The sequence below is a fragment of the Suncus etruscus genome, chromosome 19 (assembly GCF_024139225.1).
Source record: "Suncus etruscus isolate mSunEtr1 chromosome 19, mSunEtr1.pri.cur, whole genome shotgun sequence".
In the NCBI taxonomy this organism is placed as follows: Eukaryota; Metazoa; Chordata; class Mammalia; order Eulipotyphla; family Soricidae; genus Suncus; species Suncus etruscus.
Genome location: NC_064866.1, coordinates 19,551,451 through 19,575,137, shown reverse-complemented (window position 1 = coordinate 19,575,137; position 23,687 = coordinate 19,551,451). Strand labels below are relative to the sequence as shown.

Genomic DNA, 23,687 nt, shown 5'->3' with positions numbered 1-23,687 from the left:
TGCTTCCAGTTCATTTGCAAACTAAGTTTTTTTTTTTTTTGTCTTCCCAAGAGTACTTTTTGTTTGGGAAAAGAAATGGTGATGGAATGAAAACACATTCTAAGGAAAACATAAGATTTGACTGGTTACTGTAAAAACTGTTATGGTAACTAGTAAAGTCAAAGTAAGCCCTAAATAAAGGTAGTCACAGATCAAGACTTTCTTTTTAAAAAATCATTAAAATATTTAATTTTATTAACAATATTTACATTTCTTTTAAGACCTTATTTAACCATAGTGAATGTTCCAAGTTTAAAAAGCATTAAGCAATAACCACACACAAGATGAAAACAGTGTAAACTATACAATACTTTATGTACAATTTTTTACAAAGTAACACTTTTTTAAATAATATAACTGGACACAAAAATATACACTTTAGAGAAATTCACATCAGTAATTGTATAAAGCTCTCTCCTAGGGTCCTGAAAATTTAGGACAAACATTAGCTCGGTAAATGAAGTGTTACTGTGACTGTCCTCAAAGGCCACTATATAAATGTATATATACTCATCTACTATGGAGATCACACTTACAGTTCCAAGGCTACCAGCTGTAACTATAATTCCAGATTATGTATTCAAGTGTTGAGGTTCTTATGATTATGCAAACATTAAAAGAACAGTGGTATAAGTAGCTGGGGAATGAAACCGAGCCAGCATTCAATTTACAGGCTCGAGACATCCCAATTTAAATTCTAAGTGGCGGATGCTTTTTTCCTTTTAAAAAACAGTAGTGAATAATGTGTGAAATAAAATTATTACACGAGCTTGAAACATGATTCAGACCTAGTTCAATTTTCTTAGGAGTTCTTTTTTAAATGCAAACAATTCACTTACCACTTCTTTAGTGCATCTGCATTAAGGCTTTGAATTATTTGATCCAAGATTTTATGATTAAAATCTGACTATTTTAAAATGTTAAAACGAACGGTCCACAACCATACTTCATACTCTGTCTCACTGTGTCAGCATAAATAGTTAAAGCTCAACACCTGAAGGAAATGGTAGCAGAGACATTGCTAGTTTCTAAGAAGTGACACATATAGATTTAAACTGATGTATAGAATAAAACAAATAGCTTAGTGGCAAGAAATCGGTAGTCATAAACAAAAGGTTTCTTTTCGAAAGAAACTGTAACATCTTTGGAAAAACTGTCCTGTTCTTTCTTTAGTTCCCACGGAGTTCATGCAGATACATTTCTTTAGACAATCTGGAAGTACATTGTAGATGGAAATGGAATGTATATCCAGAACTACTGGTGAAAACTAAAACTTGGGTGCTGATAGAAAAGCCATCCGAATGTCTGTCATCACACGTTCGTGTCTTGAAGTAAAGGTTCTTTGGCCTCTCCTGGAGCCTGTGTACTGTGAGGATGGCTGTGGCTGCCACAGTGCTTTCTCCAATTGCTCGACCGTAAGCTTAAATTAGTATGTTCCGGAATAAACAAGGCAACAAGCAGGGCCAGCAGTACCGAACAGGCTCCAAAGAGGAAGGGGGGACCAGGGATGATGGAATTCTGCATAGGAAAAATAAGAATTAGGAATTTATATGGAGGTCTTACAAGAAACCGCTTTCCTTTTAGCAGTAACTGACTGCTGTGAATTACGATCCAATGAAAACTCTCAAATAAAATGACAGGAAAAGCATTCTCATTTCAGGACAAAGGGGACATACATATTTACCTTTCAATTTAAGATTCCAGTGCTACTAATAATATTCTAAAGAATAGAGCTAAAAGGCTTTTCTGGTTTGTTTGTTTGTTTGTTTTGGGCCACAGCTAGTGACGCCGGGGGATCGAACTGTGGTCCGTCCTAGGCTAGCGCTCGCAAGGCTTACCTTACCTCTAGCACCACCACACCGGCTCCCGGCTTTTCTGTTTTAAAGAATAATCTACACAGGGGCCGGAGAGATAGCATGGAGGTAAGGCGTTTGCCTTTCATGCAGGAGGTCATCGGTTCGAATCCCGGCGCCCCATATGGTCCCCCGTGCCTGCCAGGAGCAATTTCTGAGCCTGGAGCCAGGAATAACTCCTGAGCACTGCCGGGTGTGACCCAAAAAAACCACAAAAAAAAAAAAAAAAAAAAAAAAAGAATAATCTACACAGAGGTATCATAATTGTCACATAACAAATTGGTGTTTTGAGCCTTTTTTTCTTTGAAATGTTTTCTGATTCGCCTCTGTCAGTTATCTGCCAACCACACTGTGGTGGTGGTGCTCAGGGTCTCGATGCACCTGGTCTGCTGCACTTAAGGCGTGTGCCTTCACCCTGCAATACTCATCTGGCTCTCACAGAAATATTTTCTTCATTTAAAGGATAATTATATTCTCTAGCGACTGAAGAAAAATGATTACCATGTAAAGAGGTAAGAATCATTGCTCTGTCTGGAATGATATACTTAGCGAGAACTCGCACTACCAGTTTTACCTGTATATAACACATAGTCTGCTTTATTTAAAAGTAGTTTTGACAGGTTTGAGGGTTCGTGAAGAATTCTGCCAAGAATAAATAATGGACGAACTGTATGTATTGGCTAAAATAATGCTTGCTGTTAACAATTTCAGTTTCCTTGTCACTGATGATTAGTTCAATGTGGAAATAAAAGCGAATTAAACAAAGCAACAACAACAAAAAAATCCGTTTTTGGTTATAAGAAGGGAGGAGTATAAACAGATGTAAGACTGATCAACACCAAACTAACTTTGTGAGAAGGCTGCTTAATAGAGAACCAACAAGATAAGTCTCAAACTACAACCTGTACCATTAGGTATATACCATTAAGTCATCTTTAATTCTGAAGGGGGAAATGGTGTTTGCAGAGCCAATTTCACAAAGATGTAAATAAGAGAATGTAGTTCACCAAGGTGGGATTTTTAAGCAACTGAATCTAAAATACTCTCATCAAAGCTTTAGGGAGCGAACACTTAACATCTTTCAATCCAAAAGAATTTTTGTCTTCAGTGAAAAATTACCTGTTCAAAATGGTGCTGCGGACTTGTGTTTGTTCCCAAGTCTGTTCCTGTCATTGGTAATTCTTTAAGTTCCACATGGAAGATGTAGAAAATAAATCCATAAAGAGCTGGTCCTAGACCATTGCACAACCCTCGAATTCCTGTTATCATTCCTTGAACAACACCTAAAAACATTTACACAAATTAGGTTTAGGTGACCACTTCTTTCCGTACCTTTGGATAAATATTTAATCAATACAAATGCAAAGCATCTTATCAGCACTAGTAATCAATTGATGGCATTAAACATTAACTTCGAAGTTTATAGTGTCAGGAATTTATAAGCAACTGTGGGCTGAGGTGAATTTTATTAGTTTTAACAACTCAGGCAAGGGCTAGAGAGATAGATATAGTGCAGTGGGTAGGGTGCTTTGCTTGCATGGAGCTGGCCTGAATTCAATCCGTGGCACCATAATATATGGACCCCAATCCCTGCCAGAGTGATCCCTGTTCACAGAGCCAGAAGTAATAATGAGGAAAAGCAGTTGTGGGCCCAAAACAAAACAAAAAAAGTGGGCAAAAGCACTTTTTAAATGTCTAAAAATTAGTATGAAATACTAAAAACAAATTTAAATATTGAGCTTTTAATTGACCTCTCAAATTTGAAAGACTGTTGTCATTGGTTTTTCTCTTATTCATAGGACAGGTGACCACAGCTACTATTGTGTTCCTTCTTTCCTCATGACTGGACAAAACATTTTCCAAGAATTATTTCTGATCAGTTATTTCAATAATTAAATAGTCCCATATGGCCCCCTGAGCACCACCAGGTGTGCCCCCCCGCAGTATGAATGTAGATGAATGTGTCCAGCACTTGGCAGTAAACACAATAATCGAAGGTAAAATGGACTTAGAACAAGCTTTCATTTTCTACTTTCAATCTCTTTTTGCCTGGTAATTTTTTGCCATGACTCTAGTTATACAGAATATAGATAAACATAATTCAGAGGCATGGAAGAAGTCTTCAAGTAAATCTGCATAGGGATGACTTGCTAAACCATCTAAGAAGTGTACTGATTGAATGCCAATGCTTCTTGGGCTAAAAGCAGTAAAATATAATGTACCTGACTTTTTTTTTTTAATCAAGGCAACAGTCCTGATGCCACAAAAAATAAAACTTCTATAAAAAGGGCCCGGAGAGATAGCACAGTGGTGTTTGCCTTGCAAGCAGCCGATCCAGGACCAAAGGCGGTTGGTTCGAATCCCGGTGTCCCATATGGTCCCCCGTGCCTGCCAGGAGCTATTTCTGAGCAGACAGCCAGGAGTAACCCCTGAGCACTGCCGGGTGTGGCCCAAAAACCAAAAAAAAAAAAAAAAAAAACTTCTATAAAAAAAAAAAAAGGACAAGCAGTTCAAGCATTTACTGCTTATAAAGTGATTTTGAAAGAAATGTTTTTAGGAACGTGACCCACAGTTAAAAAAAACTAGGTACAAGGCCAAACAGAATACAAGGGTTTAAAGTGCTTGTTTGCCCTGAGTGCAACTGAAACCCAGGATTTGAATCCTTAGCACCACATATGGACCAGGAGCAGCACCAGGAATGATCACAGGGGATTCTCAGGTGTGGCTCTATACCACCTTCGTCCCGAATAGAAATAAAGTAGGGGCTAGAAGACAGCCAAACTTCACTAAATTTTCTAGCAAAGGTCAGTTGGAGGCTATCGCTCTTAAGATGCTATGGTCTGCATACAGTCAGCCACAGTGTGATCTCTCGCACCACACAGCCCAAGCTGCGCTATATCTACTCAGGCCCTCATGGTGAACTGTCAGCTCAGTTGGTCAAGAATTATCAGAAAGGCTGGGCCCAGTCTCCCAAACACTGCTTGGGAGTTGCCCTTCGACTCCCCCACAAAAAAGATCAGATGGACCTCATATTCAAAATAAAAGACAAGATTATGTTATTCACTTAGAAATACCCTGGAGGCCAGGGCAATAGTAGAGTGGGGAGGGTGCTTGCCTCGTACACAGATAACCAGGTTCATTCCTATTACCTCATGGCCCCCCTTCCCTGCCAGGAGTTAATCCTGAGTGCATAGCCAGGAGTAATCTCGGAACACCACTGGGTATGACCCTAAAAACCAAAAGGAAAAACACTCTAGAATCTGTTTTTAGTTTGTTTGGTTTTGCTTTATAATTTTTTTGAAATAGGATTGTTTTACTTAGGAAATATGAAAAAGAGGAAGTCCTCTAGAATAAAAGGACTATAATCCCAAACTGGGATGTAGACAATTCCTGAGTAGAGCACATTGGATACTTTTCTTTTTTTTAAATTTTGTTTTGCAGTGACCACAAAACCAAACTGTTTAGAGAGCTACTCCTGGCCTTGTGCTCAAGTGGACATACTTAGTAGAAGCCATGCAGTGTTGAGATTGAACACAGACTTCTTGGGTACAAAGCATGTACTATACCTGTGGAGTACCTCCTGCCTGCCTTCTTTCTTTACAACAAAAACAATTAAAAATGGTCTACTTATTATGAAACATGATTTAATGTATTAGGATCTACTGTAAGGAAAAAGGGAGAGGATGTCTGGTGACAGCACAGAGGATCAGAATATGCTTTTGCTTTTATCAACATTGGTGGACATGTCTGGCTATGCTCCGACGTCTTAGATTCACTCCCTATTGAAGTGGGGTTGGCCACACACAACACAAACAAGCACCTTAGCTTCTGTATTAACTCTCTTGCTTTTAAATTATCATCATTGATCCTATCGCTTACCTTGCTGATCAGCATCAGCAGTTCGTGAAACAAGTGCACTAACGGCGGGGAAGGTGATGCTGGACATGGCGGCCACTGCCCCGGCAGCCCACATCATCCTAGAATAGGCGCGCAAGACGGAAAAAGGAAATCATTATTCTCTTGTGCACAATCAAAGCAAAATGAGTTCTTCAAATCAAGGCACTTACTGTGAAAGGGTTTCACAAGGGGAATAAAGGCAGTACTAGTTCATTTCTTCTTGTGTATTTGGGGCGGCTCAATTTAAAGTTTAATCCTGTTTATTTCTCTTATAGAAACGGAGATACAACCACTTATTTACAAAAATGACGTGGAGCTTTAAGGCTGAACTGATAAAGCTCTCATGTTCTAAACTGTAAAATGGTTGGAAATTACTTCAGTCTGGAGTATGTGACAGATGTAGAGTTATAATGCAAAATCAAACATGTAAAAGCACTGTTTACTCATACCTAATTATGAACAGTGTCGTTCAGTTGTGAGGAAGAGAGTAAACTAGGGGTTCAGTACAGTACTCCTGAACAGAGCAGAGCTCACAGGCAGTCCGGCAATAGCACCACCAAACTAACAGACTTTTCTTGGCACAAATGTAGAACCACAAAACAGCTTTTTTCACTCTCTGAGTACTGGTTGATAATGCGCATTGATGGTACGTGATTAATCAATTTACTGTTTCTTTCTCACCAGAAAAACAAAATGTTGCTATGGGATTGACTATCCTTTCCCCCATACTAAAATGATCGAAATTAAATACCAACAGTTTTCCCTCTCACCCTTCCCTCCCACCTGCCTCTGGGGCACACACTTCTCTTTCTCCTTCTCTTCCCGAACCCCCCTAACCCACCCCACCCTGTCCTTTCTTTATTGACAATGTGGTTTGTACTACTACAAACGAAGGGGCACCATGAATGTCCCTTTCATATTTGACCCTTTTCTCTGCTCTTTGTGGCAAACTTCCTACCATGGACTGGCTCCCCTAATCCTCATCTCAATTGTCTCTGATATCATCCCCACAGTCTTTTACTTTCCTTGTATCCCTTTCCCCTCATTTCACTCAGCATAATACTCTCCATGTCCATCCACGGATAAGCAAATTTCATGACTTCATTTTTCCTAATGGCTGCATAGTATTCCATGGTGTAGATATAAGTGAGAGATTTGTTTTTGCATTGAGAAAAAGCGAAACTAATAAGCCTCAATAAAAAAAAGACATTTTGTTAATTTTATCTCAAACCTGTCAAGAGGAGACAGAAAAAAGCAAAATGTGCCTACCAAGGTTCTGATCCGAAGCCATACCACGCCAGCTGTAGTATCTGAAATCCCAGACCTAATAAAATGGTGTTCTTATTTCCAATTGACCTCATAAGTAAACTCAAGACTATGGTCTAGAAGGAAAGGAAAATCAAAATGGTTAATCAGAGTAAACATTTTAAAGCTTGGAAGTCTATAAAACTTTCTGGTGACTTTTTTCAATTTATAATATAAATGTAACCTTTCTATATTTTGGTTTTTCAGCTCTAAGTGCTCTGGCTATATTTGAAACCATTTCTGTAGTGCTGTAAGCAGATAAAAGAATCCTCTATAGGCAGTTTCAGAGAAAAAGAAAGAAGTATGTACCATTTCCACTCAGTACATTTCTAATGAGAAACATTTAAACTGGCAGCTGAAAACATTAGGGTCAAAGTGTTCTAATAATGTAAAATTCCCTATTACATAAAGGTAGGATAGTACAGTGTGGAGGGTACTTTCCTTGCATATGGCAGATCCAGGTTCAACCCCTGTTCCCCCTTTGCAAGGTGTGGCCTCTTCCTCCCACCCCCATATATAAAAAGGAAAGAACAACAACAGCAACAAGCAAAACTTCAAAGAGATTTTCAAAAGTTTAATGGATACATATATAACTTTTGGTCTAAATAGTGTTTCCCAAACTGGTCAACAAATATTTACCAAATCTCTACTATCTCCAACTTGAGCTTCTGAGTCTATGGGTTAGTGAACAGGTCAAAAGGATGCCAGCAAAAAGATGTTCTGTTCAGAGAAGACAGATTCACAGAAACATACTTTCTGAACCAAACAATCACAGGCTACTGCTGCTATAAAAAAGCATCAAGTATGGGGCCGGTGGTGGCGCTAGAGGTAAGATGCCTGCATTGCCTGCGCTAGCCTAGGACGGACCGCGGTTCGATCCCCCGGTGTCCCATATGGTCCCCCAAGCCAGGAGCGACTTCTGAGCGCATAGCCAGGAGTAACCCCTGAGTGTCACCGGGTGTGGCCCAAAAACCAAAAAAAAAAAAAAAAAAAAAAAGCATCAAGTGTGTGTGGAAGTAGAGCTCCTGGAGGGGCAGTGAGTCTTTTTGGGAGCTGAGTAAAAGAAGGGGTGAGATGAGGCAAGTCACAGAAATTAGGTTGCTCCAGAGCTGAGGGTGCAGGGGTGACGGAGAAGGCAAAGATCCTGGAATAATGTAGTGCTCTCAGCAACATGCAGAATAAAGGAAAATGGGGAAAGAGACTAGTTTTGATTATTTAAAAAAAGTGGATTTTAAATAGAAGCTACAATCAAATTTCCTTTGGCAAAACTAGCAGTGAGAAGTAAGGAACCCCGCTTGACAGAGTCACTGCCAATGATTTACAGTGGGTTGCTTGTAAGGAAGCTGGGAGGATAAGGTTTGGATTCACAAGTAGTTCTGGAGACAGGTGATGAGAGGTACGGCAGAGAGAAAGAAATCAGAAATAAATCAGAGAAAGAAATCAGAGAGAAAGAATCAGAAATAAAATTCTTCAGAAATGTGCCCTACACCAATACATAAATAAATAAATAAATAAATAAATAAATAAATAAATAAAAAGAGAAAGAAATCAAAGAGGACCTGCGGGCAACAGGATAGCTCAGTGGTAGAGGCCATGATGAGTCCCTGGGTTCAGGATCCCTGAAGGACATAAGTCCAGTTTTAGTTTTGCAGTAAACTATTTAGTTTATTTACAGCAGATTTGTCAAATAGATGCTTAGGGTTGTCAAAGATGCAGACCTAAAAAGACCATATACTCAATAAGCACTTATTAACCGCATTGTGAATTTAATGATGTCTAGTGGTTCCAAGAAACGATGGGGGAACTAAGGCAAACCAAAACATCCCAAAGGGAACAAGAAACACTTGAGTGCTACAGATGGGTTTTGGCAATGTTACTAGACCTAGTAATTTGATGGGAAAAGCATCATATCTGTATTATCCTTTATAACTACCATTTTCTTAAATGCTTACTAGTTTGTTAGGTTTGTTTTTGGGTGGCATCCAGCCAGCTCAAGGGCTACTCTTGGTTCTTCACTCAGGAATCACTCCTGGTGGGCTTGGGAAGCCACATGAGATGCAAAGGATCAAACTCAAACACAATGGAGGGGATCCTTGGTCAGATGCAAGTGACAACTTGGAAATGAGGTGCTGTAGCTTCCCTGTTTGGGATGCCTGGCACTACTAGAAAGAATGCAGGCCACTGCAATACAACAAAATGTGTGCAAGCACCACAAATCAATGTGTGTGACCTTTGGTCACTAGAAAAAGTAAGACCTTAAGGGGAAAAAATTCTGTACTTCAATTGAAGTCTTGCTAGGTAATAGGCACAGGGCAGAGTGCAACAGTGACTATAGTGAACATAACATAATCCTGACTTCACAATCTTCTCAAGACTCTAAAAGGTGTTCAGTCTAATGTGGCAAAAATAACAAAAGGTAAGTAAAAAAAAAATCTCCAGTAGAGTGTATTTTGCACAATAGCAGAACTAATTGCATTCTACGGGAATTCCGAAAAGAGATAATTAAGGTAGAGAAAGAGAAAGCAGAAAGAAGCAGGATCAAAGGTACAAGGACAAGCAAGAAAAGAGGACAAAACTGGGAGCAAAATCAGCTCTGCTGCTGGAGAGTGAAAGACGAACCCTGGCTGAGTGAGGTCAATGGTTGACAAGTCACTCTCACGGGGCCAGGAAGGTGGCGCTAGAGGTAAGGTGTCTGCCTTGCAAGAGCTAGCCTAGGACGAACTGTAGTTCGATCCCCCGGCGTCCCTTATGGTCCCCCCAAGCCAGGGGCGATTTCTGAGCGCATAGCCAGGAGTAACCCCTAAGCGTCAAACGGGTGTGGCCCAAAAACCAAAAAAAAAAAAAAAACCCCAAAACAAGTCATTCTCACTTGTCCACAAACAAGAATTTGGTCAACTGAGCCGGGAGTGACAACACAGCGGGTAGGATTGGAGTGGTGGCACTAGAGGTAAGGCATCTGCCTTGCAAGCGCTAACCTAGGACTGACCGCGGTTTGATCCCCTGGCATCCCATATGGTCCCCTCAAGCCAGAAGTAACCCGAGTGTCACCGGGAATGGCCCAAAAACCAAAACTAAAAAAAAAAGTGGATAAAAGTAAGCAAAAATAGCAAATAGCAAAATATAGGCTTTTTTTTTTTTTCTCACAAAAAGGATAAATGAGGAAACATATTTTGATTGTGAAGCAGAGATCAATTGGAGCAGACCTCCTAAGTAAATTTAGTTTCCTTTATTCTGTTCATCAATCACACTGAGTTTCCAGTTGCGCACCATTCCTCTGCAATCCACCCAAAGCTGCTTCTCCTCTGGCTGGTTACAGAAGTAGTCTACAGGGCTGTCTGTTTCCACTCCTAGACACTGTTTCATACCTTTCCTGTTCATCTCACTGCAGTCCTATGGAACCCCCTGGCTATTCTTTTCACAAGCCAGGCAGAGTCTCTTCGAGCTTTATTTCCTCTGCTTAGTATTCCCTTCTTCCAAACTTTCCCAAGGCTTGTTTCTCTTTCTTTGAGTAAGGCCTTCCCAACCTTGCCGGACAAAACAAAATCCTGCACCAAACATACTTGATTCCCCTCAGCCCTTTTATGATTATGTTATCATTCTCATTATACCCACTAAGTTTATACTGACACATTCAGTTTCTTCTATCCCACAAATATATTAAAAAATTCATTGTTATATCTCCAGAACTTGGACAAATAATATATATGTTTGTGGAGTGAGTGAATAGCAGAACAGGACAAATAGAAAATTTTAACTTTATGTAGGTCTACACTCTAAACCTGGAAACTGTCTTATTTTTATGTATCATTTAATATACAAATTCCCTAAATCTGATCATACTAACAACTGAGTTTCTAAACCTACAAACATTGGTGAAACCACTAAGATAACTCTCTGGATATCTTTCAAAATTTCATTTGGGCCAGCCACAGTTCATCTTCTATGACATCAATCTAGCTTATAAAGAAAACTCACCTGTGCGATAATGGAAAGTATGCCAAGGACTGCAATAAATGCTGCAACACTTTCTGGTGAAAATTTCATTATCTAGAAGATTTTCAGAAAAAGTAACATAATAGATTAAAAACAAATCAATTACCAAACTAATGCAACTACTAGTGTATCTAATAAGTTAATTAATTTTAATAGATTTGAATAGGCAAAAAGCCCAACCCTTTATAATCAAAGAATTCATCAGGTGATGTATCTGGTTTTGACTACAAACCAAAATTATATGCACTGTCATCCTAAAATTAATTCTATATAATTTAGGTTAAATAAATCTAAGACTCTCAACTCAGACTGATTGAATTACAAACACCTAACAAGCACTCAGAATTCATTTTCTATTACTAAAATACTTTGTGCTTTTCATAGATACTGATGAAAGCTTAATCTCTGGCTTGAAAGATTAGTGCCAAGTGCTTTCAATTTGGTTAGTTGATTTCAAATGTGCTCTAACAATAGAGTCTGGAGTAGGCGGATAATTAATTTTATTAAAGCTATAAACAACATATAAATAAACTCAATCCACATACATTGCAGGGAAAACTAACTCTTTGTTTCAGCCAGTTTTAAGAGAAATGCATAAGAAACATCAGCAAACTGCATTAAGTAGAAAGTTAATTCCTAAAGGCTTGAATGCTTGAATTTAAAACCGGCAGCCATTATATTATTAGTGCCTCACTCATTTAAATTTTGCTACAACAGCACCAAACGAGGAACTAACTGAAAGTCTATCTTGGTAGAATCTCGAGAAAAAGTTTACCTGTCTGAGGTATAAAAAAAAGCTGGAGTATTGGCCTGCCTCCGGTAAGTAGGAGAGAAACACCGTAATGCAGATCAGCAGCACTATGGAATCTTGGCCCACTTTTTTTAAGGACTAGAACAATAGAACAAGAAAAAGATTGAGACAAGGTTTTACATAGAAATGTTAACTAACTAGTCTTAAGAATATGCAGTGATGGGCCCGGAGAGATAGCACAGATTGCTTTGCCTTGCAAGCAGCCGATCCAGGACCAAAGGTGGTTGGTTCGAATCCCGGTGTCCCATATGGTCCCCCATATGGTCCCCCGTGCCTGCCAGGAACTACTTCTGAGCAGACAGCCAGGAGTAACCCCTGAGCATAGCCGAGTGTGGCCCAAAAACCAAAAACCAAAAAAAAAAAAAAAAGAATATGCAGTGATATCTTTTGGTAGTGCATATATAAGCAGCTAGTGATATTTTTAAAGGTGACACATATTTCCCAAACAACCTTAAAATATTATTTTAAAAAAATTCACAAACTTTTGGGAACATTAGTGGAGGGAGATGGACAATGGTGGTGGGACTGGCCCAGATTCATTGTATGTCTGAAACACAACTATGAAGGACTTTGTAAATCACAATGCTTTCAATAAAATGTTAAAAAAGTTGAAAAAACCCACCTCAACAAGTTGTTTCCACCAAAGAGAGAAACACCACAAAATATTAATGTTTCATCATTTCATTATTTCAATGTTTCATTACATATATTTCATATATATTTCAATATACATATTGAACATATATTCAACATATATATATTTCTTTTTTTTTTTTTTTGCAATCCCTGTCTGATATTGAGTATATCATCATTTTTAAAATTTTTCTTTGTTTGATTAAATTGAGAGCATACTTTAGAGAGAAGACTGATCATTTCTTAAATAATAAACATAGTATTGTTAAATGAAAACAATCATAAGTCAGTGCAATAATATGCCTCCTTGAAAGATATCTGACAAAATTATAATGACCACAGGGTTAATAGTTATGGTTAAAAATAAATGTTTCACTTCAAATATAATTTTCTCCAAGTTTATCTCACGTACATTATGAGCATTTGATTTGTTAGCAGATTCAGAGATGTGGGGGAAAACAAGATTTATTTTCATAAAGCAATGTCATGATATTTAAAGTAAACCATCCTTAATCTGAAAATTCTATGCTATTCTATCCTTAATCTGAAAATGCATTATGATGGTAATTCAAACAACTTTAAGACATATAATTATGAACTTTAGTCTTAAATGGATAAATATCTTATAAATCTGCTATTTGTACACTCATAAAGTAAACTGATTAGTAGTAAGATTTTGGTTTGTTTTTATAATATTTTGAAAACTATTTCCATAATACTCTCTCATCTTAGTTTATCTGAGCAATTCAAATGTCTAGGAAAATTCAGGAACCAAACTCCCCTTGGGACATTCTTAATACTGCTCTGTAACCAACAAGTGCCAGTTTTGATATGACATCCTGACAATGAGGAAATGGCAACAACTTGGTCTAAGAGCAGGTGTCTTACCTCACCACCTAATGATAAGATGAAATCAGAAGACATGTCATCCTTTGAACTGTGCAAAAGCCAAGATTGATAACTACAGAAGACTGATGTGACAACCATGACTGGGTAGAACTTATCCTGGAACCAATAAAAATGACCCTAGACTAGGCTTTGGTCTATGATCTGTACAACTAAGATCTCTAATTCCAGAAATCTGAATGAGACAGATCTTCTGGAAACATAATGAAAGACTCTATCTTAGGCTTCACCCTAGGATTGGTGCAAAACCCAAGGCCACCAACTACAGAAGACTGATTAAAACAACAGTGATGGAACAGAACTTCTGGAACCATAAAGTCTCCATCGTAGGCTCCATTCTTTGACCCATGCAAATACCAAGATCTCTAGTTACAGAGGCCTGATTTTATCATCCATGACTGAGAGGAAAGTTTCCATCATAAAAGACCTAGGGGAGAGATTAAGAGCACGTATGCAGCCTGTAGTTATTCCCATGACTATATACTACAAGGGCAGAGAAACCCTGTATCTCTTAGGCCAAGGAAATTCCCTTTCTAATCTCCCCAATATTTACTGTGCCTATGAAAAAATCCACAAATTAATTTTTTGTTATTGTTGTCATTGCTTGTTTTTGTTTTGTGTGTGTATGCTTTGTTTTGTTTTTATCGTGGGACCAGGATTATTGTTTGGTTGTAGTCTTTATTGCTGTGGTGCTTTACGGAGATGTTTTTGCTTAATTTTTTTTGTATTTTTTTGTTATGTTTTTCTTCCTTTTTCCCTTTCTTCTTTTAAATTGATATTTATAGCCTTTAGAAGGACTCCTCCCTTGTTTGTTTGGTTTTCTTTCTTTCTTTTTTTTTTTTTTTTTTAAGATTATTTTTTTTTCTCTTTATTTGGATATCTTGATTACATAAATGATTCTGATAAGGTTTCAGTCCTATAAAGATCACCCCTCTTCACCAGTGCAACATTCCCGCCACCAAAGTCCCAAATCTCCCTCCATCCCACCCCACCCCCACCTGTACTCCAGACAGGCTTTCCAGTTCCCTCATTCATTCACTTGATTATGGTAGTTCTCAGTGTAGTTATTTCTATAACTGTGCTCATCACTCTTGTGGTGAGCTTCATGGAGTGAGCTGGGGTTCCAGCTCTCCTCTAATTGTCTCTGAGGATTGTTACAAAAATGACTTTTATTTTTCTTAAGACCCATAGATGAGTGAGACTATTCTGCGTCTCTCTCTCTCCCTCTGACTTATTTCACTGAGCATGATAGATTCCATGTACATCCATGTATAGGAAAATTTCATGACTTCATCTCTCCTGACGGCTGCATAATATTCCATTGTGTATATGTACCACAATTTCTTTAGCCATTCGTCTGTTGAAGGGCATCTTGGTTGTTTCCAGAGCCTGGCTATTGTGAATAGTGCTGCAATAAATATAGGTGTGAGGAAGGGGTTTTTGTATTGTATTCTTGTGCTCCTAGGGTATATCCCTAGGAGTGGAATAGCTGGGTCGAATGGGAGCTCAATTTCCAGTTTTTGAAGAAACCTCCATATCGCTTTCCATAGAGGCTGTACTAGACGGCATTCCCACCAGCAGTGGATAAGAGTTCCTTTCTCTCCACATCCCCGCCAGCACTGATTGTTCTCATTCTTTGTGATGTGCGCCAATCTCTGTGGTGTGAGGTGGTATCTCATCGTTGTTTTGATTTGCATCTCTCTGATGATTAGTGACGAGGAGCATTTTTTCATGTGTCTTTTGGCCATTTATATTTCTTTTTTATCAAAGTGTCTGTTCATTTCTTTTCCCCATTTTTTGATGGGATTAGATGTTTTTTTTTGTAAAGTTCTGTCAGTGCCCTGTATATTTTGGATATTAGCCCCTTATCTGAAGGATGTTGGGTGAATAGTTTCTCCCACTCAGTGGGTGACTCTTGTATCCTGGGCACTATTTCTTTTGAGGTGCAGAAGCTTTTCAGTTTAATGTATTCCCATCTGTTAATCTCTGCTTCCACTTGTTTGGAAAGTGCAGTTTCCTCCTTGAAGATACCTTTAGTCTCAATGTCATGGAGTGTTTTACCGACATGTTGTTCTATATACCTTATGGTATCTGGTCTGATATCAAGGTCTTTAATCCATTTGGATTTTACCTTCGTACATGATGTTAACTGGGGGTCTATGTTCGCTTTTTTGCAAGTCGCTAACCAGTTCTGCCAGCACCACTTGTTGAAGAGATTTTCTCTGCTCCACTTAGGATTTCTTGCTCCTTTGTCAAAAATTAGGTAATTGTATGCCTGGGGAATGTTCTCTGAGAACTCAAGCCTATTCCACTGATCTGAGGGTCTGTCTTTATTCCAATACCATGCTGTTTTAATAACTATTGCTTTGTAGTACAGTTTAAAGTTGGGGAAAGTAATGCCTCCCATTTTCCTTTTCCCTAGGAGTGCTTTAGCTATTCGAGGATGTTTATTGTTCCAGATGAACTTCATAAGTGTTTGATCCACTTCTTTGAAGAATGTCATGGGTATTTTTAAGGGGATCGCATTAAATCTGTATAATGCTTTGGGGAGTATTGCCATTTTAATGATGTTAATCCTGCCAAGCCATGAGCAGGGTAAGTGTTTCCATTTCCGTGTGTCCTCTCTTATTTCTTGGAGCAGGGCTTTATAGTTTTCTTTGTATAGGTCCTTCACGTCTTTGGTCAAGTTGACTCCAAGATATTTGAGTTTGTGTGGCACTATTGTGAATGGGATTGCTTTCCTGACTTCCATCTCCTCCCTATTATTATTGGTGTATAAAAAGGCCATTGATTTCTGTAGGTTGATTTTGTAGCCTGCCACCTTGCTATATGAATCTATTATTTCTAGAAGCTTTTTGGTGGAGTCTTTAGGGTTTTCTAAGTAGAGTATCAAATCATATCATCTGCAAACAATGAGAGTTTGACTTCTTCCTTTCCTATCTGAATTCCCTTGATATCTTTTTCTTGCCTGATCGCTATAGCAAGAACTTCCAGTACTATATTGAAGAGGAGTGGTGAGAGAGGACAGCCTTGTCTTGTACCCGAATTTAGAGGAAAGGCTTTTAGTTTTTCTCCATTGAGGATAATATTTGCCATTGGCTTGTGGTAGATGGCTTCAACTAGATTGAGAAAGGTTCCTTCCATTCCCATCTTGCTGAGAGTTTTGATCAAGAATGGGTGTTGGACCTTATCAAATGCTTTCTCTGCATCTATTGATATGATCATGTGATTGTTATTTTTCTTGTTGTTGATGTTGTGTATGATGTTAATAGATTTACGGATGTTAAACCATCCTTGCATTCCTGGGATGAAGCCTACTTGGTCGTAGTGTATGATCTTCTTGATGATGCATTGGATCCTATTTGCCAGGATTTTGTTGAAGATCTTTGCATCAGCATTCATCAGGGATATTGGTCTGTAATTTTCTTTTTTGGCAGCATCTCTGTCTGGTTTTGGTATCAAGGTAATGTTGGCTTCATAAAAGCTGTTTGGGAGAGTTCCCTTTTTTTCAATTTCATGGAAGAGTCTGGCTAGGATTGGTAGTAGCTCCTCTTGAAAGATTTGAAAAAATTCATTAGGAAAACCATCTGGGCCTGGGCTTTTCTTTTTTGGTAGATGTTTGATTACAGTTTCAATTTCCTCAGTAGTGATGGGGGTGTTTAGATATGCTACATCCTCCTTACTTAAATGTGGAAGGTTATAAGTGTCCAAGAATTTTTCCATTTCTTCTAGGTTCTCATGTTTTGTAGCATAAAGTTTCTCAAAGTAGCCTCTGATTATCCTTTGGATCTCTGCAATTTCTGTTGTGATCTCCCCCTTTTCATTTCTGATACGGGTTATCAGATTTCTCTCTCTCTCTTTCTTTGTGAGTTTTGCCAATGGTCTATCAATCTTGTTTATTTTTTCAAAGAACCAGCTTCTGCTTTCGTTGATCTTTCGGATTGCTTTTTGGTTTTCCACTTCATTGAGTTCCGCTTTCAGCTTTATTATTTCCTTCTGTCTCCCTATTTTTGGTTCATTCTGTTGGTCATTTTCTAATTGTTTAAGCTGCGCCATTAAGTTATTCAGGTATGCTCCTTCTTCCTTCCTGATGTGTGCTTGTAGAGCTATAAATTTTCCTCTCAGGACTGCTTTTGCTGTGTCCCATAGATTCTGGCAGTTTGTCTTCATTATCATTTGTTTCCAGGAAAGTTTTGATTTCCTTTTTGATTTCATCTCGGACCCACTGGTTGTTCAGTAGCAGGGTGTTTAATTTCCAATTGTTAAAGTTTTTCTTCTGTGTGGCTTTGTAGTTCACATCTAATTTCAGAGCCTTGTGGTCAGCAAAGGTAGCCTGCAAGATTTCTATCCTCTTGATTTTATGGAGGTATGTTTTATGTGTCAGCATGTAGTCTATTCTGGAGAATGACCCATGTACATTGGAAAAGAATGTGTATCCAGGTTTTTTGGGATGGAGTGTCCTGTATATATCTACTAGTCCTCTTTCTTCCATAACACTTTTCAGGGCTAGTATGTTTTTGTTGGGTTTCAGTCTGGTTGACCTATCAAGTGTTGATAGGGCTGTGTTGAAGTCTCCCACAATGATTGTGTTATTATTGATGTCTTCTTTCAGATTTGTCAGTAATTGTATTAGATAATTTGCTGGTCTCTCATTGGGTGCATATATGTTTAATAGTCTGATTTCTTCCTGTTGCACATATCCCTTGATTAGTACATAGTGTCCATCTTTGTCCCTTACCACTTTTCTGAGTATAAAGTTGGTGTCATCTGATATTAATATGGCCACCCCAGCTTTTTTCAGGGTGTTGTTTGCTTGGATAATTTTCTTCCAACCTTTGATTTTGAGTCTATGTTTGTTCTGACTATTCAGATGTGTTTCTTGTAGGCAGCAGAAGGTTGGATTCATCTTTTTGACCCATTTTGCCACTCTGTGTCTTTTAATTGGTGAATTTAGTCCATTGACATTGAGGGAGATGATTGTCATAGGATTTAATGTCATCTTTGTAGATAAGTTTGCTGTGTTTGTTGGTCTCTCTTGTCTTAGAGTAGACCTGTCAGTTTTTCCTTTAAGGCTGGTTTATCTTCTGTGAAGTTTCTGAGCTGTTGTTTATCCGTGAAGCTGTGTATTCTTCCTCCAAACCTGAATGTGAGTCGGGCTGGGTGCAGTATTCTTGGGGAGGCATTCATTTCATTCAATCTTGTCACAATATCCAACCACTGTCTTCTGGCCTTGTGACATGTCTGCTGTAAGTCTTAGGGATGCTCCTTTGAATGTAATTTCCCTTTTTGATCTTGCTGCTTTCAGTATTCTATCCCTATCTATGGGATTTGTCATTGTAACGAGGATGTGTCTTGGTGTGTTTTTCTTTGGGTCTCTTTTAGCTGGTATTCTTCGGGCATGCAGTATTTGATTGCATGTAGGCTTTAACTCTGGGAGTATCTCTTTGATGATGTCTTTGACAGTTGATTCTTCTTGGAGATCTCCTTCCTGGGTTTCTGGGACTCCAATGATTCTTATGTTGTTTCTGTTGAGTTTATCAAAGACTTCTATTTTCATCTCTTCGCATGCCTTGAGTACATTTTCCATTGCCTGTTCGTTTGTCTTAATGTTCTTTTCCAATTTCTTCTGTTGTGTTGAGCTTTTCTGCATCTCATCTTCCAGTACTCCGATTCTCTCCTCAGCTGCTGATACCCTGTTGGCGAGGCTATCCATTGTGGTTTTCAGTTGAGCAACCGTATTTTTCAGATCTGTTATTTCAGTTTGGAGTTTTCTGATTTCTGTTTTTGTGTTCTCTTCAGATCGATCTATGCTCTTTTTGAGGTCTACAAACATATTCCATATTTCTACTCTAAACTCCTTATCTGAAAGGTTAATCAGGTGGTTGTAATTTATTAGATCAACCGAGCTTTCGTCTTCATTCTCTATGGATGGTGTTTGCCTGCGAGTTTTCCCCATTGTCACGCTTGTAGTGTGGTTTTTCCTGCGTGTTGTGGTGGGGTTCATTGATTAGGAAGAGTTCGCGGCTGCAAAGGGAAGCGAAGCGGCTGAGCGCTTCTGTTGCCTCTAGTTGCAAGTCCTCAGAGTGAACAAAGGCAGGGCAAGGTAGAGCGATCCCGCAGCCCCAGAATGCAGCTGCTCACCAGCTTCAAAATGCAGTTTTTTAGGGGTGCACTCCCTAGGCCCCTGAGGAAACCTTCGGAAGTTCAGAAGCACAGTTTCAGGCAGACAGAGATAGGAGTTTTCCCCGAAGTCCTCAGAGTAAACAAAGGCAGGGCAGGGCAAAGCGATTCCGCGGCCCCACAATGCAGGCACTCACCAGCTTCAGAATGCAGTGTTTTTGGGGGTGCGCTCCCTAGGCCCCTGAGGAAACCTTCGGAAGTTCAGAAGCACAGTTTCAGGCAGACAGAGATAGGAGTTTTCCCCGAAGTCCTCAGAGTAAACAAAGGCAGGGCAGGGCAAAGCGATTCCGCGGCCCCACAATGCAGGCACTCACCAGCTTCAGAATGCAGTGTTTTTGGGGGTGCGCTCCCTAGGCCCCTGAGGAAACCTTCGGAAGTTCAGAAGCACAGTTTCAGGCAGACAGAGATAGGAGTTTTCCCCGAAGTCCTCAGAGTGAACAAAGGCAGGGCAGGGCAAAGCGATTCCGCGGCCCCACAATGCAGGCACTCACCAGCTTCAAAATGCAGTGTTTTTGGGGGTGCGCTCCCTAGGCCCCTGAGGAAACCTTCGGAAGTTCAGAAGCACAGTTTCAGGCAGACAGAGATAGGAGTTTTCCCCGAAGTCCTCAGAGTAAACAAAGGCAGGGCAGGGCAAAGCGATTCCGCGGCCCCACAATGCAGGCACTCACCAGCTTCAGAATGCCCAACATATATATATTTCAATATAATGTTTCATTATTCTTCAGGGTATTTTGAGTTATTCTGGACGGGATACTCAGGGGTTATTCCTGGCTCTGCGTTTGGGAATCTCTCCTGGTGGGGGCACAGGGGACCATATGGGATGCTGCGATCAGACCTAGGTCAATTTCATGTAAGGCAAGTGATCTACCTACTCTGCTATCCCTGACCCCTCATCATCCAGTTTTGACAGAGAAGGGAAAAGTACAAACTTACTGCAAAGGGGTCGGCCTGTTCCCAGGAAATCGGTGCTCCCCAAGATGCTGGCCTCATCTTCTCAGGCAGTGATTCTGGCACAGCAACAAGGATGAAACAAATGTCTAGCAAAGCTATGGCTGTAGCCAAAACCACCACTAAGTTGTCCCCATAAACTCTTCCAAGGTAGGCTCCAATTGCAGGGCTGGTTACCAAACTTGCAGCAAATGTTGCTGAGACCTGAAAGAAATCATATCGTGAATGGAAGAGCTCAGTTGGGTCCTTGACTTCAATAAACAGAACTCTCAGTCTCGACACATCCTGGACTTATTTTTGGAGTGAGTTAAGGATACCCTCACTCCATCTTCATGTAGTTCTGGACACCCTGTCAGCCCCCAAAGGCAATTAGCATGCCTGCATTTGGCCATCTCTATTCTCAAAAGGAATGTATATACCAAACCATGAAAAATTACAGGTAGCTGAAAATGGCAATCTTGGGAGAAGAGAGCAAGCCTTGACCTGCCCTGCAAAAGCAACACTAGTTGCACCCTCCACCCACAACTGCCATTTTGCCAATGGCCCACTTCACCAAATCAATCACAATTCTCTGCAGAGGTCAAACTAACTAAATCTCCATACTGTAAGGCCATTAAATATTTAATTTACCAAGACAGTGTTCAGCAAACAACTGCTAATAGTCCAAATCTAGGTAAATGGTTCTGACATTTTTAGAGATGTGAAATCATGTAAGCATAACTATATATGGGAGAATATAAGGGACAGAAAGTCATGGAAAAGGTTTACTGATTCCTATGCCAGCTATTGCATTTCAGGTTACACACTAAATACAATATTTTTACACACAATATATTATGTTTGAAATTTTGCTAAAATTAACTTCCACATAGTAAAAACAGTCCAGGGTATTCTCAAACTAAAATGTGACTAATCAATTCTCCTTAAATGAAAGTAACAAAAAAACATCTGCGTTTGTGTTAATTTGGATAATTTTATTATGAAATATATTTATGGAAAATTAAGACCTTGCAATACTTACACTCGCTGTAATATGCACTAATTAGAAAACAAGGTATCTTTTATCAGACAAAAAGGTGTAAAGTAAATATATTTACCAGTCCATAAGCCATACTTCTTTCATGTTCTTGGGTTATATCTGCTACATATGCAAATACCACAGAGAAAGTCACTGCAAAAACTCCAGAAACAGAAATGACAGCAAAGTACCACCTGGGGATTAAAAGGTAATTGAGAAGATATAGTCAACAATTACCATTATACCATAATTCTTTATCTCTACAGTGAGCTAAATAGGTCATCTGATTCAGATGACTAAAATATTTTATAAATCAATTCTATAAAACATAATCACAGATATCAGAAAAATACAGGATAGAAGAGGCCTTTTGATAGCAACTAAGACACGATGTACAAATAGCACAAATTAGACAATGTAAGCAAGGTCAACTGTTTAATCAACTATTGAATTATTAGTGGCTTAGTTTTTTTGGCTTCAACTGAAAAATATAGCAATTAGAAGTCTGATTTATTAAGTACTAGTTTTTACCACAGTAAAAAAAAAAAAAAGAACAAAACTCATTAACTAAACTAAGGCCTAAGCTATTTCACATTTATTTCAAGCCTGAATAAAGAAACAAGGTGCTTCTACTTATAGATCATATTTGATTCTTTAGTCTATTCCCGCCCTTTGTGATGCTGGTAGCCCTCACATATACAAGGCAAATACTCTACCACCTGGCCCTTCTGCTCCTTAAATGTTGGCAAAACAGCTCAGCCTTTACATTAACAAAAAGTGCTTCTAAACACCACAGTATTGGTAATACAGCTTTAAATTTCTGGGCAACTTCATTTGTTTGATGCTGACATTCCTACTGGAACACAACAATTTAATAGAATGGACAGCTAACACCAAGAGCTTACTACTAAATCTTCTGTTATTATATTAATTACTTCATTGGAGATATAACAATTTTCTTTTTTCTTTTTTCTTTTTTTTTTGGTTTTTGGGCCACACCTGTTTGACACTCAGGGGTTACTCCTGGCTAAGCGCTCAGAAATCACCCCTGGCTTGGGGGGACCATATGGGATGCCGAACTGCAGTCCTTCCTTGGCTAGTGCTTGCAAGTCAGACACCTTACCTCTAGCGCCACCTCTCCGGCCCCTTGATATAACAATTTTCATAAATGTGCTTGTGACTGTAGTTTTTCTTTTCCTAAACTTTTCCTTTTAAATAACTACTCTCATTTACCTGAAAACAAATGTAATATGGTCAACTATCCTGCATTTTCTTTAAATTAAAAAATAAACTGGGGCTGGAGAGATAGTATGGAGGTAAGGTGTTTGCCTCTCATGCAGAAGGTCGGTTGTTCAAATCCTGACATCATATATGGTCCCCTGAGCCTGCCAGGAGTAAGTTCTGAGCCAGGAGTAATCCCTGAGTGCTGCCGAGTGTGACCCAAAACCCAAACAGAAAACAAAAAACAAAAACTGCGGGGTCATTTTCATGAATAAAATGAGAGATTACTTTATATTCTGCTATCTAAAAATCTGTATTTCCCTATATATAATTTCGAAAAACCTGGCAGGGCTTAAGAAATTTCTATTAAAATGCTGATTTAGTTTTTCAAAACAAGTATAATCATAATAAAGTCACCAGATACCATTGAACCAGGGCTTTACAACTTAACGAAATTTCTAATACATTACCTTCTGCTTTGTTCACTGCTTTGAGTATTTGTTAAAGATTTCATTTGTATCTTTAGCTCTCATCAAGGGTTTAGGTTTTAAGATTTTAGCCCAGTGGTCCTCAAACTACAACCCATGGGCCACATATTGTATTCGTTTCCATTTTGTTTCTTCACTTCCAAATAAAATATACATGGTGTGCAGAGGAATTTGCTCATAGTTTTTGTTTTTACTATAGTCTGGCCCTCCAACAGTCTGAGGGACAGTGAACTGGCCCTCCTACACACACCCCCTTTTAAAAAGCTTAAGGACCACTGGTTTACCCTATCAAAATCCATGGACATTCTTTTTTTTTTTTTTTTTTTGGTTTTTGGGCCACACCCGGCAGTGCTCAGGGGTTACTCCTGGCTGTCTGCTCAGAAATAGCTCCTGGC

At 39.0% G+C, this 23,687-nt stretch overlaps 1 protein-coding gene across 1 annotated transcript in view; it reads right to left on the bottom strand.

Annotated features, from left to right (window-relative positions):
• Nucleotides 1-970: 970 nt before the first annotated feature.
• Nucleotides 971-23,687, bottom strand: part of MFSD14A (major facilitator superfamily domain containing 14A) — a 48,781-nt gene continuing 26,064 nt past the window's right edge. Inside the window, exons 5-12 of the mRNA XM_049765742.1 lie at nt 21,663-21,777; nt 20,551-20,769; nt 11,863-11,976; nt 11,070-11,141; nt 7,059-7,171; nt 5,772-5,869; nt 3,012-3,175; nt 971-1,557 (exon numbers count right to left, since the gene is read on the bottom strand). Of these exons, the coding sequence (XP_049621699.1) occupies nt 1,351-1,557; nt 3,012-3,175; nt 5,772-5,869; nt 7,059-7,171; nt 11,070-11,141; nt 11,863-11,976; nt 20,551-20,769; nt 21,663-21,777 (1,102 nt within the window). The 3' untranslated portion in view covers nt 971-1,350. The remainder of the gene's footprint in view (nt 1,558-3,011; nt 3,176-5,771; nt 5,870-7,058; nt 7,172-11,069; nt 11,142-11,862; nt 11,977-20,550; nt 20,770-21,662; nt 21,778-23,687) is intronic.